At 38.5% G+C, this 15,144-nt stretch overlaps 2 protein-coding genes across 2 annotated transcripts in view; one reads left to right on the top strand and one right to left on the bottom strand.

Annotated features, from left to right (window-relative positions):
- The window catches only part of CALCR (calcitonin receptor), a gene marked incomplete at its 3' end in the record, with an annotated part of 42,622 nt that extends 31,610 nt beyond the window's left edge, over positions 1–11,012 (top strand). The window contains exons 7-8 of the mRNA XM_082692423.1: positions 9,899–10,052; positions 10,903–11,012. Of these exons, the coding sequence (XP_082548549.1) occupies positions 9,899–10,052; positions 10,903–11,012 (264 nt within the window). The remainder of the gene's footprint in view (positions 1–9,898; positions 10,053–10,902) is intronic.
- Positions 11,013–13,301: 2,289 nt separating this feature from the next.
- VPS50 (VPS50 subunit of EARP/GARPII complex) overlaps positions 13,302–15,144 on the bottom strand; it is a gene marked incomplete at its 3' end in the record, with an annotated part of 104,804 nt that continues 102,961 nt past the window's right edge. Inside the window, exon 23 of the mRNA XM_082692424.1 lies at positions 13,302–13,376. Within this exon, the coding sequence (XP_082548550.1) occupies positions 13,302–13,376 (75 nt within the window). The remainder of the gene's footprint in view (positions 13,377–15,144) is intronic.

Below are 15,144 nucleotides of genomic sequence, written 5' to 3' on the forward strand. Positions count from 1 at the left end.
TTAAAGACAGTTTTTGAGTTTATATGAGTGCCTTTTGCTCCTTCATTTATCAACTGCCCTGCCATCTTGACAAAAAGTACTGTGATCCCTCCTCATGAGCTTTTAGTGTACATGTGCATCTAAGTCGGGACTTGCCCCGCTGCATTGTGCTTCTACTGAAACACAGATAATTAGCATTATAAGCACTGGAGGGCCCGTGAGTAACCAAAACAGGAATCAGGTACTGAAGAATTTCCTTCTATAATCTAAACCCATTCAGAGTGGCCCATGGACCAACAGCATCAGGATGCCCACATGCTCCCTAGAAGTGTAGAATCTCAGGTCCCATGTTAGACCTTCTAAATCATGATCTATTCTGCTAGAGCCCAAGAACCTGTGTTTTAACAGGCTCTGCCAGTGATTTTGATGCATCCTAATATTTCAGAAAATCACCCCGATAGGAAAATAATGACTATGGATACTTTCATTATTTACATTTGACCTGGACATATTTGCAGGGTTGCATTTTAAAATGCTTTCAGGAACTCAGATTCCTGTAAGTAAACCATAGTTATCCCTTTTAGAATTTAATATCAAAGAGTAGATTAGGGGCACTTTGGTTGCACAAGTTGGTTCAGCATTCAACTCTTGGTTTTGGCTCCAGTCATGATCTCAGTGTGTGGGATCAAGTCCCACGTAGGGCTTCACACTCAACACAGAGTCTGCCACTTCCCTTTCTAAAATAAATAAATATTTTTTCTAAAGGAGTAGATTAAAGGGCATTTTCAACCTTGTGAGATATATGAAGGGATGGAGAGGAAAAGTTAAGCAATATTCCTTTTGAGTTCTCCATGTATCAAAATAACCCTCTCACTTCAATAGAAGAGAGCTGGGGAAATTACCAACCTTACTCAATGTCAGTCTCATTTAATCCATCCTCCCTGGTAGACAAACAAAATGTTTGCCCAAAATTCACAGTGGCATTCACTCCAGTTCCAAATAATTCAAGGAAGATCACGGAGATGAAGCCTTCATGTCCCAAAAGTTTATGCCCATACAAGACAGAATGATCTACACATCACGTAGGTACAAGAGACAAAACAAGCCAGAGACACAGAACCAGCTGGTGCCTTGTTGACATACATATATCTGTTGGCCAGATCTTCTGGAACATTCACAGAAGAACAAAATGTTATTTCCAGAAACTTAACAGACTCCAACAAAATCAGCCAGAAGATCGGAATCCTTTTTGTTTTGGCTTTTAGTTGTGATTAACCTACCTCTCTCCCACAAGCATTTTTTTCTCTACATTTTTACTCACCACTCCTCCCCATTTCCTAGTTTTTCTGGATGGTTTCATCCCAGTTTTCACCTGTAACCAATCCTGGTGGTCTGTGTGGAAGTGATTAGAACATAGATAAAGTCCTAATCCAAGCAGTCATTCACAGGAGACAGCATTGCCCCTACAGCCCTGACTGTTTTTCCAGAGGAAACCCCACATTGACTCTGAAAGTATAAAATACTTCTTCCATTGCACCTGGGCCCAGTATGTCATGTTTTCTTAGAGAAACTGGAAGAAACACTTTCCAGTTTTTCCTGATTCACATAACATCCTCAGATAACTGTGAATGACACAGAAAAACTTCTCTGGGGTAGCACTACTGCAGCTCCCCAAAAAGCTCTAAAGAGAAGTTGCCCTGAAAAAAGTAATCAAAAAATCTCCCTCGTAGGAAGATAAAGAGACCTTGGGGATTTAGAAATTAACATTTAGAAATAAAAACACCCAAGAAACGAAAATTTACAGTCCTATGACTAGAGCAAGTTAAATGCTAGTCTGAAAAGCAGACATACAATAGGCAGGAAAAACCTATGAAGAAAACAAGAAAGTGAAAATCTTCACTGAAAACTGAAATTTGAGGTCATGAGGCACCAGGCCAGATGTAAGCTACCTTTGATATAAATATATCACATTCCAGAGAAACATTCTCATTTCTCCCTCTAAACTCTGCACATTTGGAATGTAGTCCAATGGTTGATATGTTAGGGAAACATAACATTCCTAACAGCATGAAATGATCAGTCACCTAATAAAGAAATTGATTTAAAGAATATAAAGTTTTGGGGCACCTGGGTGGCTCAGTTGGTTAAGCTTCTGCCTTTGGCTCAGGTCATGATCCCAGGGTCCTGGGATTGAGCCCCACTTTGGGCTCCCTGATCAGTGGGGAGCCTGCTTCTCCCTCTGACCCTCCCCCCTCTTATGCTCTCACTCTCTCTCTCCCCCCAAAATAAAAAACTTTAAAAAACAATATAAAGTTTTGCTTATAAATTTATAGATTATCATCCTTAAAATGAAGGCCTAAAGAGAGAGGCAGTATTGTGGAGTTGTATAGTAGCTGTGTTGGATATTAACATTTGCCTATAAAAATAACATTCTCAAATAACCAAAATTATCCTCAAACATCCCTTAAATCATCTATCAAGTACAATATACTTTCCTCTACAGAAATGCTTAGGCACACAAAAGTTTGAGGATGGGTTGTTTTTCTGAGCAACTATCTCTCCTTGGAGTGCTGAGTTCCTTGCTTTCAGATAGCTTCCAGAATAATAAGGAACCACTTACCAAAGGGAGAAAATGGCAGTGATAAATAACATCACTAATTTTTTGCCAAGTCTTTTTGGAAACTTTGTAAAATGGATACTATTTTGGAGACTTCGTAAAACTGATATTGTTTTAGAAAAGAAAAGCAATAGAAAAGATTGAAAAAGTAAGTCCTTAACTCTAAAAATGTAAAATAATTTCACTTCCTTTGATTATCTACCAAAATATTCAGATACCTCATTCCCTCATGACATGTCTCAAGACAATTCACAACCTCAAATAATTAAGTAAGGGAAATAAAACTCTTCTCAGCATCCCTCATCTCATCTGATCTAGTATCTCCTGTTTTATTTTGGTCTTATAACTGGGTTCAGTAGTGTTTATTATGAATGAGAAATAAACGCACACTTCCCATCATATCACAGAGAACGGGAACACTTGTAAACTTCTTCATGTAAAACCAAAAGCTAATTATGGAAACCCTTCTCCAATAATAATACTTCAAAATGATCCTGAAATCAAAATTCCTTCTCACAGATAGGGGGCAGACTGATGAAAGGCCCCATAACGTAGGACCTTTTTCAATCATTTGAGAGCAAGTTTTCTTTTGATTTTCTGTTTTCTAAAGAAGTGCTATTTGGAATGATGGGGTGGGTAGAAGAGATACTGAGCATATTTGACTCAGACAAAACCTTGTTTTCTTTTAATTGAAATGATAAGGGAAGCAGCAAAAGACATACTTTTAAATAGGTCTCATATAACGATGGCCATTGTAGAAAAATGTTTCAACTGCATACATAAATAGTACTTCAATAGAGAGCATCCGTCTTCCTGTCACATGCAATTGAACTCAGCTGATAAATAAGTCTTGCATCTCTCCTTTATGAGAAAAAAATGATTATGGATTTTACATGTAATAAGCTCAAAGGCCTTGAAAAGTTCTGGATGATTTGCATGCGGTGTAAATAATTGAAAAATGTGAACCACTGTGACAGAGTAAAAAGGAGGTATATTATCAAAATTAAACTACCAGGTTTATAGGTGACTATATTTTAAAATATGTTTTTTACCATTATCTCAAGCCAGGGAATGTATTAAGATAAACTGCAAATCATGAAAATTGGAAGTGTTTTCAGAAAGAAGACTTTGTATGCCCAGCTTGAAGACCTCTGTGCAAAGAAAAGGAACTGCTTTAACAGGGCCATAGGGTATAAAGGACAGGGAATTGCTGATGTTGGGAATGCTAACTTCTAAAGATATCAAAACTTAGAAGAACATGGCAGAGACTCAGGGGGACACCCCTAACAGGGATCCTGCCCAGCACTGTAGGTTTTTTATTGATGTCAATAGCCTGACCCCTTCAGACATTTGCAAGAACCATAGGTCTGTTAGGAAAAAAGGACTCTGGAATTTATTTGCCAAATCTTGATTAAGCAGCTCTTATTTTGATACCTGAGAAAAAATCAAAGTAGGTATCAAAATATTTTTAGTGAACAACATTATAAACACTACCCAAAACCATATTCATTTAGATTTAATTGGCATCTACTGCTCACCTTTTGTATAAATATTATTGAGTTGGGGCGCCTGCATCACTCAGATGCTTAAGCATCTGTCTTTAGCTCGGATCATGATCCCAACGTCCTGGGACTGAGTCCCGTGTCGGGCTCCCTGCTCAGCAAGCAGCCTGCTTCTCCCTCTGCCTCTGCCTCTCTCTGTGAGTCTCTCATGAATAACAGATAATTAAAAAGATAAATAAATATGGGGCGCCTGGGTGGCTCAGTGGGTTAAGCCGCTGCCTTCGGCTCAGATCATGATCTCAGGGTCCTGGGATCGAGTCCCGCATCGGGCTCTCTGCTCAGCGGGGAGCCTGCTTCCCTCTCTCTCTCTCTGCCTGCCTCTCCATCTACTTGTGATTTCTCTCTGTCAAATAAATAAATAAAAATCTTTAAAAAAAAAAAAAAGATAAATAAATAAATAAATAAATGTTATTGGGTTTAAATTCTGAGGGTTCAGATAGGAGAAACTGCAGAGACAAAAAGATGATCAAGTAGACACATATTTAATAGCAATTACATGTTCACTTAATATGTAATCTAAATGTCCATTAAGTAAAATATAATAAAAATTTTAACCAATGTAGACCACAATTCTTTATTAAACAGCATTTCTAAAAATGTCTTTTCCTTCGAGCAAAATATCTAGATTGACTTATCGATTCTTCTTCCCTGGCTCAAGTAAATATAACTTTGCACCCTTCCTTCTGTGCTAAAATGAACTGATGAGAAACCTTTTTTGAAGCTTCAGGGAAACATAAATAATCATGCTTAATCACTGGAAATCACTCTGAACCTAGAGGAAACTTTAAACTTTCTACTTTAAAACATAACAAACCTGGCAGCTTTGACTTGACAGAATTAATAAGAAGCTGGACCTGTTCACCTGATACTTCATTTTACCAATGAAAGGCAGAAATTGCAAGTATTTTGTAGAAGAGAAGAGTTTTTTTGTCACATATATAATATATTATGTGAACGAAATACGCACTGGCTTGGCCCTTGCCAAAGATTTCCAGTGTAGAAAGCTTACCTTTGGCAGCACTTCTCTGGGCCTTCAAGACTCTAGGTTTCTTGGGAGTATGGTTGCTGTTTGATGACTTTAATCTTCCAACCTAACGCCTGTAATCCAGTCCAAGAGTAAGAAGTATCTGTTATGCCACATTCCACATCTGCATTTCCTATGGTTCTCCATTCCCATTCCCTTTAATGTCTTCAGTCCTTCCACTCTAAGGTTTCTATGAATGATAGGATTAAATGTGTAATCCTTTCCAGAGGTATGGCATTTTAATAAGGAAATAGTCTTAAACTAAAGAAATGAAATTATGTGACATATCAGACATTTCGAAGATGGTGGAGTGAGTTCTGAGAAGTGAGATGGTATTCCCTAGCTCCCTTTCAGACCTGGTAACATACCCATAGGGCAAAGGTACCAAGAATGGTTCATGGTAGATTCTTCAATGGCTTAAAAGTAGGATATAGGCTGTGACCTACTGTTACCTGAATTGCTTCCATAGATCAGTGCTGATTTCCTTTCTACTTCTTATCCCCAAATCCTTCCCTTGTCCCCAGCACAATCAGAGAACACCTCAAAATATTGACCACCTGTTCTTAGGTTGGTCTTTTCTAAAAAGCCAAAAAATTCCAAGGCAGCTTTCTTATGGAGGCATTCTTTCCCCCATTGAATGTTTTTGTTTAAAGATTTATTTATTTATTTATTTGAGAGAGAGAGAGAGAGAGAGAGAGAAAATGGTCATGGGTAAGGGCAGAGGAAGGGAGAGAGAGAATCCCAAGGAGACTCTGAGCTGAGCATGGACCCTGACACAGGGCTTGATCCCACGACCCTGAGATCATGACCTGAACTGAAACCCAGAGTCAGATGCTTAACCAACTGAGCCACCTAGGTGTCCCCACTGAATTGTTCTTAAAAACACTGACACACATTATTTTCTATGCTATGCAGATGAGAAGAATTATTCTTAAGTGTGGTTGGGAGATATAATTGGAATAAAATGCACAACTGAACATCAACATTCCATAAAATTTTGAGGTTGACTTAATTGATTAGACTAAAGAAAATCTTTTTGCTATAATTACAATTCCATTTTTAATCAAATTACTATAAAGGCTCTTCATGCCATGTGATGAAAACATAGATTTGTCTAATGAATATACTAAATCAAGAAAACTGTAGGATCTCTTCTCTTGATAGTGACATTATTGCTCAAAAAATCTTATATTTTATTGAAATACAAACAGATAATGAAGACACTGAATGGTGATACAATTCATCTGAAGCCAAAGTGGATAGTACTGCTTTTACTTCTTAGGATACATATCATTCACAGAATTACCTCTTTTTTGCCCATAATAATAAAGAAAATAAAATAGAGCATAATTCACAAATTCCATATATTTTTGACTTGGAACATTTGTTGTTTTACTTGGGAGTGGTCTAGTTGTATTTGAATATAGATTATTTCTTGCAATTTAGGAAATCATTAATCTATACAAAATTATAGTATTATGACTGCTTCCTGGAATAATAGTCAAAGAGCTGTTTAGCTAATTTAATCTCAGAATTAATCTCTTATTACCTGATGCTGCTAAGCAGAAAACATCCCAGAATGATGGAGAGGACTAACCTTAGGCAAGAGGACCTGTCTCTTTGTTGAATGCCTGGTTTACTCCATCCTTGAGGGAAGAGTTGTAATCAAGTCAGAGATTATATGACCATACCTTATTTATCTTGATATTCACAGAGATACTAGAGTTCTTGTCTCATAATAGGTTTTCCATAAATGTTTGTTGAATGCACCTGAATGACCTTGAATATCTCAGGCATGTGATTCTTTACTAGGAACCTAAATTAGAAACTCCTAAAATATTTTGAAAATACACAAGGGAGTTAAGGTCTAGTTACACGTATTTCGTAAGTGTTCCCCAGGTGATACTGATGAACAACCCTAGTTATGAACCACTGATCTAAGTGGTGATGAATTTTATAAAAATTTTAATAATCATCTTGATCATCTAGATATATCAAATTATGCCCATGATATATTGGGAGGAAAAACTAATAGACTGTTGGTTTTCACACTTTTTGTGAACTTTTGAGCCATTTAGCCTCAAAAAATATCTTACCCTGAACCCAAATACAAATGATCCTCTTTATTCAAAGATTCCATATTTGAAAATTTGCTTACTTGCTAAAAATTTACTTGTAAGTCCAAAATCCATATTCTCAGGGTTTTCATGGTCATTTACAGACATGCACAGAGTAGCAAAAACACTGAGTCACTTGATGTACACATTCTGTACAAGGCAACACTCTGTCTTCTTATTTCATCTCACATAGTGTAAATGTCCTTTTCACAGTCTATTTAATTCCACATTTCTTTGCTTTTTGTTAGTGATTTAATTACTTAAAATGATCCCCAAGTGCAATGCCTAAATGCTGTCATCTTCCTAAACACATCTTCCATAACACTGTTATGATGTATCTAACAGAAAAAAATAAAAAGGTATGTTAGATGAGTCTCCCTCAGGCAGAAGTTATAGTGTTGTTAGCCATGAGTTCAATGTTAGTAAATGAACAAAATAAAATAAATAAGTTCTCTTTAAACAGAAACAAATAAAAGTTATATATTGATTGGTGGATGAAAATATTTAGACCAGAGGCTTAGAGGAACCTGACCCTGTATTTCCCTTTGGAACAATAGCTCAGTATTTGCTCATTCAGTTTTTGCAGTAACTTTGCAGAACATAACTATTGTGAATAATGAGAAGTGACTGTATATAAAACATGAAGCCAGACTTCTCTGGGTGACAAAGAGCCACCTCTTTGCACACGTCTATTGTCTTTATCTTTTTCCTCTCTCTTCCTCTATGAGTGGCAGCCACCTAAGTATTCTACACTGGGATTCTCGACCCGGAAGGCATAGAGCTTTCAAATAAGAGTAGTCTTCAAAATGAATGCAGAGTATCAACTGCATTTCTTATTTCAGCTATATGTTCAAGTTCATGTGCACCTAACAAGTATTTGCTTAGCAAATGCAAAATCATATAAAATTAAATCAAATAATTCCACTCAGGGGGCACCTGGGTGGCTCAGCGGGTTAAGCCACTGCCTTCGGCTCAGGTCATGATCTCAGGGTCCTGGGATCGAATCCCGCATCGGGCCTCTGCTCGGCAGGGAGCCTGCTTCCCTCTCTCTCTCTCTGCTTGCCTCTCTGTCTACTGTGATCTCCCTCTGTCAAATAAATAAATAAAATCTTTAAAAAAATAATAAAAAAAATAATTCCACTCAGGAAGATATTCAGAGAGAGGAAAAAACAAAAAAAAAAAAAGTCAGTGCCTTCCTAAGCCAAATATAAATTATTTTGGGTCACCTGATGTTTTGAATTCTGTGCACTGCTCTTCCACTTTGGTCAGAATCAGAAGTTGCTTCTGTCTCTGAAAAATGCAGTATTTGCTTTCTTGTGAACCCAGCTGGCATTTTCCTATGTTCTATGAGTCCCAGAAGGATTGAGCACATTGGATTCTCAGTAAATAAATTATTACGGCTATGCATTAAATAGAAATGTGCAGTCCTGAAAAGGTTAGTGCAGCGCTGAAAGTCATGTTATGGCTTTCTTACTTTGTAAAAAAGAAAGCCTGAAATCAGTCAGATTCAAAATGCAATAGGGAGCAACATGACGTAAAGCAGAGAAGTTGGCAAAATAATAATGCAAAAAATCATCTCTAAAACCTAACGTCTGTTGTTGTTGTCGTTGTTGCTACAGAGAGTTAAGCGCAGTTAAATATCTTAGGGTAGCGGTCCTCAACCAGGAACATTTTGCTCCCCAGAGTATATTTGGAAATGTCTGGAGACATTTTTGATATTACGAATGGGTAAGGGCTGTTACTGGTGTCTAATGGACAGAGGTCAGGAATGAGGCTAAGTGCCCAACAATGCACAGGACAGCACCTCATAAGAATGACAATAAATCAGCTAGTCCAAAATATTTGTGGTACCAAAATGAGAAGACCTATTATAAAGGTGACTATGAAATAATTTAGGATGTTCTGTTATGCAGTTTAAGCAATAATTATTTCTATACAGACTATATGTACCTGATCTGATTCCCCAGAGATGTGGTTCCTTCCTCTACACTTAGTACTAAACAAGGATCTATTCCTAATCTCTGTGCACCAAACATGTGGATCCCAATTTAGAAGCTAAGCCTCCCATATGAAAATAAAATCACTCACATCAGATGGGTTCAGCATAGGTCCTGGCTCCTACATGAGAAATTTATCACTTGGTTCTCTCCTCTGTATTGCTAACGAGACATCATCAACAGATCAATGGACTTTAGGAGCATCATGAACAATTTCTGGGTTATTCGCCTCATTGGCCACAGAAAAGGGGCCATAAAAGTCATGTGAAAAATCCTTGGATGCTCAAAAACTATAGGCTCAGAAACAATGCAGGGAAATCAACCTGTTGAGTCTATATAAGTCACCAGAATGTAACAGGAGAAGAACACTTTGAGGACATGGCTTCCATTGCCCTAAATGGCTGTTTACCTGTAATACGAATGCAATGCTAATGGTCTATGCACTGTCATTCTGATTTGTGGGGACAGAGGGAGGCACATGCCCACGGATGCCTGGGACAGGCTGAATGCAAATCCTTTGGTTCGTATTAACATTTACCCTCTGTTCACAGTCACACTCTTGCCAATACCTTCCACTGACTTCTTCCCTTTCTTTCTGACAGCTGAGCTGCAAGATTTTGCATTTCTTTCACCAGTACATGATGGCATGCAATTATTTCTGGATGCTCTGTGAAGGAATCTATCTGCACACCCTCATCGTGGTGGCCGTGTTCACCGAGGAGCAGCACCTGCGCTGGTATTATCTCTTGGGCTGGGGTATGTATTTTTTTCAGCTGAGTTTTGAGTCACCTTCACCTCTCTCTGTAAATTTACAGTCTTCTTCTAGTCTTGGTCTCAAAAAATGATCAGGAGTCTAGGTCTTGCGAGGAATGATGCGACACAGGTTGGGGCAGGAGTTCAGTCTCCAAGAGAGCTTGGTAGAAGCCCTTTAATAGGTTCATATGGATTGTGATCAGTGTGGGAGTCAGGACAGAGAAGGAGGAGTGTGGTTATGTGTTTCACCAGGAAGCAGACCCCAAGTACAGATGGACAAATGTGCCTTGACTGAGAGAAGATCTGATCAGACTCTCCCTTCAGTTTTATTTATCAACTGTTTGTAATGCAAAATAGAGTTTCACATTTTCGATTCTGTATCTCCTCCATTCAGGCACCACTTCCCTCCCTCAAAAACATTCCTTCCTATCAATCCAACAGCAGGACTCCTCCAGTGAAAGGTCAGGAGGTATACTATCACTGAACAATAGACATAAATAACCTCACGGGACTCCACAGTGCATGGCAATGGCTTTGAAAAGCCTGTAGCTGGTTGCTTAAATCATCGTTGCTTCTGCACAGATTGACTAAGGTAGGGTGCTGAGGTCAATGAGGCCACTCTAAAACTTCTCCCCTTCCCCCAAGGGATGCTAAAGTCTAGCTCACTCTGATGGAAGGAAACTAGGTAGGTAGTAGAGGCAGGGAGAGGGGAAAAGGTCTGAGACCAAAAAGCATGCTGTCAAAAACAAAACAAAACAAAACAAAACAAAAAGACACATCCTGTGAACCTCCCATACCAGAGAAAGTTCCTGACTGTAGAGCCAAACGTTTGCCCTTATTGTTCACTGATTAGTGACTGTGGCTCTTGGAGCAGAAGCTGTGGATTATCCTCAGTTAAGCCCACTCTTTCATGTGGCATTTGGGAGAGCCCCTAAAAATATTGATAGGAAAGGAAAGAGTTAATGAGGAGAGAAGATAATCCAAAGGTTTCCTGAAAACATCAACCTTTGTACTTAAACCCCTACTCAACAGGCATTGTCACCAAGGTATGGAAATATATCTGGGAAGTCATGTAAATGACCTAAAGTCTTTCACAATCTACACCAGGCCTGGTCCTATGTGATACTTGTTTCAGTAACACCCTTCCTAACAGGTGTATATGGACTTTAACAAAACATATGACCCCAAACCAATAGGACAAATGTATAATGGTGGGTTAGTGGGGCAGATATTTGGGGTGTGTCATCAATGAACTGATCATGGTTGCAAGTAACAGAGAACAAGATTTTCTAACTTAAGCAAAAGGAGAATCTAGAGTATCTTCTGGAAGTCAAGGGCTGAAATGCCACCAAAGCTACTATAAGGGTTGCACACTGGGACTAGAAAAGGAGCACCCTCCCTCTATCTTTTTTTCTGTTTTGTTTTGTTTTCCCCTAAGCATCGTTTTAACCCTTCTCTGTTTCTATAGACCATAGATCACAGGGTCTCCAATCCTAATGGTCAGTACAAGCTACCCCAGATTTTCCTGAGCTCACATTTTTCTGTTCCAGGTACATAAAAAGACTAGATGCTTGTCTTTAAGTCCCAATTCTGAATAGCAGGACAAGAGAATCTGATGGGTCCAACTAAACTCAGGGGGCCAGACCTAGCTCAAAGAATCATGGCTATGGACTTTGAGAGGGAGATGATCACATAGTGCAAACATGTCTGGAAATGTGTGACCCATCCAAAAAAATGGGAAAGGGGTCTTTGTGACCTGGACAGCCCATCTAGAATATTCCCCAAACCGCCTCACCACTGTTCCCCCATGATCTCCGCATTCTGTTACCTTAACCATCCAGCGAGATTAGAAAGCAGGCTTGTGACTGTCCTGCCAGTCTCACGTCCAGTGCTAGGTTCTCTTGCTCTTCCTTGACCTCAAAACACATAGAATACAAAGAACAAAATGGCCTTTCATTATTTTTTTCTTTTAGTCGCAACCTTCCACAAAGAGGCTGATCTTACCTTTAACTGACCTTCTCAGCCTCATATGTACCTTGTCAGAGATTTCTTGTCCTCCAAAGCTAATCATACCAGGAATCAACTGAATACAGTTCAATGCCCCCCAGTAGTAATTCTGATCATTACAATAGTAATGATTGTTGCTGGTCAGATGCCTTCCAACTGAAGACCTGAAAATAACATCCCACCCCTGGCCTGCCACACACACACACACACACACACACCATTTCTGTGTGATGTATTTTACTTTTTTCCTTTAAAATAAAATCTATGGCATATTTCTTATACTGGTTTTGACTCTTCAAAAACATTTATCTACCATACTCAGAAATTTTTCCATGGAGGAAAAAGGCTATAAATTTATTCTTGCCTGTGACATTCAACAGAGATGAGGGCACCCTGGAAGGAACAATTTATAATTACTCTTTCCATTCTGATGCATTGTGAATTAGTTATGAAACTTTTGACATCATCATAGACAGCTCGATGAAGACATCTGCTTAACATGCATAAACAATTCAAAGCGAAAAAGGAACAAGCTGTTCAGCTGTATCAAAAAGAAGGTAATAAAAATAAGTAAAAATATTTATGGGATCCCTGAACCTTCCTTAATCAGAAAATACTTAAAACTTTATCAGAATGATTGAAGTGGGATCCTAAGGAACATTACACTCACTCAGTAAGGTAAGCATGGAATCATAAATTTAAAAGAATGAGAATTTGCACTTCCCCCTAGACCGATGTTTGGAAAGACAAATAGTCAACCAATATAGTTCTAAAATGTAATTATTTTTTAGCAGGTCAGACCTCAATCTATCTTACTCTACCCCTTCACACATGCGCGTGCGTGCACATGCTCCAAAATTCCACCAAACCCTTTACCGTGTTTGAGAACAAAATTGAGAGACAACCGTGATGAAGTCTTTTGAAGTAATAGCTCTGTCCTAGAATTTGGGCAAGCATTGTCTTTGGGTGGGAGGAAAACAGCTAAAGGCACAAGTGAAATAATGCCTCAAGAAAAATAGTGTCACAGAATCTTTAAATAATTTCTAGTGGAGCAGAGAGGAAGAAATTTCTACTGGGTAATATTTTTATTGTCCTTTTGAAATTATTTTCACACCTAAAAAGTATGATAGTTCCTAAATGTTATGGTGCCATGAAATAAGGTAAAACCTGTGCTTTGAAAGGAGGTGAGAGTGGGACAGCCAAAGATTTGGTGCAAGAAAGCTGTGCCCGAAGATGTGACTTTGTTTACAGGTGACGTATGTCCCATCCATTCTTGTCAGCTGTGAATAGTATTACCCACTCCAGGATCTGGAACAGATCCTAAAAATTATAAAAGACATAAGGAACATCACCCTCTTGGAGGAAAGTATCCAGTGATGTAATTCTCCCCAATAGAAAGTGAAAGAATGCTTTTCTTTTTTCTTTTTTTTTTTTTTGGTAGTTACTCCCTTACAAATCTGCACAGGGCCACTTACTAGTTGATTTCTCTCAAATTGAAGCAACTTCAATAGTGAGGTTTAGTTCTCAGAAATAAATTATTTGTTTTACAGCCCTCTCCTGATTGATTCTTCGCCTTGCTCTTTCTCCTCTTCTTATAAATTAAAGAAGGAAATTTCCTCTGTGGACTCTTACAATGAACACACAGAATTTATCTAGTCCCCCTTAAAAAAAAAAAAATTCCTAGGGAGAAGGGATTATTTTTACATCTTCAGTGGCAGGAAGGGCCTTTAGGGTTCTTGGGGCCTGGGGGATAAGAGGAAGAGGAAGGGGAAACAAACTGCCTCAAACAAGGCAAAGAGCACTAGGAATGAGCAGAGTTGGGGTCCGCACTCCTCTGTACATTAAGGAACCATCCTCCTCTCTACAAAATGATGAGGTGGGAGGGAGAACTCCATATGCTTCTTCTGCTAATTCTAAAACGTATGTTTCAGAATATATCGAGAAAATGAATTTCTGTTTCTAAAACCCAAGTGGGGAAATGATATGTTAGAACTGCCGTGAATAAAACACAATTATGTTTTGTGTAAAGAGTCTAACTCAAAATTCTCTCAGGCCAAGCATTTAATCAATGGCCCTATTGAATTATATGCTTCACGGGTTAAGAAGCTGAGGTTGTTCTCAGGTGAAAACTCAATATTCTGAGGCAATGTCTTTTTGCATAGAATTCACAGAAAATAAAAATGTGGAGGTCTAACTCACTTCTGAGATATGTTTCTCAATCTGATGATAATTCTAACAGCTCTTTCTACAAATGTCTCAACCAAATCAAGCAATATTCTGTTGGGCTGGGGTACATCTGAGGGGGGAAAAAAAAACTATTTTGCAAGAACCACAACTGTATTCTAGATGACACTTATAGAATGAAAATTGATTTTAAAAAGAGGTACCCTGACAGAATGCAATGCCGATAACGACCCCTATCATTCTGTTTATAAATTCAAAGTTGCTTTTTACTAGAACTTAGAGTTCAGTGAGGGAGGTAGACTCCAAGTTACCTTCATAGAGGTTCCACAGGCAGAACTTACAGAGGGCAGGGAAGGCAGTCGTGCCCTGAAATATTCTAATGGAAAGACAATGGAATCGATACATGTGATATAAACAGACAGGAAAAAGAAAAGCCTACAAGAACTATTATGAACATCAACAAGGATTTCAGAGCAATCAGGCTATTGTCTCCGTAAGCTATCCCAGGTCATTGCCCTCCATGGTGACCTAACTCCTGTCTATTAAAGAGTCCAGTTCACATGCAGTGAAGAGCTTTGTGGACTTAACTAACAGTCATCACCACAGACATAACGATGGTGTAATGATCATAGTGAGAGTAACAAGGTACCTACCATCCTGGAATATTTGTTAAAGACTTTTAATTACCTGGATGCTCTTCACAAAACTCTGAAAGCACGTGATGTTCTAACCAAGAGAATAATTATCGGGATTGACCAAAAATAGTTTGTGTAAAAACATCAGGGAAGTATCCTGACAGAGATATTAAAATTTTCCACCTTTTTTGAAGATAAACTGCCATTTTCCACGTAATCACTGCTGTAGCTTAAGATCAAGAAATCAGGTGTGATTTCTGCTCTTTCAC

The sequence above is a fragment of the Mustela nivalis genome (assembly GCF_964662115.1).
Source record: "Mustela nivalis genome assembly, chromosome: 12".
Lineage (NCBI taxonomy): Eukaryota > Metazoa > Chordata > Mammalia > Carnivora > Mustelidae > Mustela > Mustela nivalis.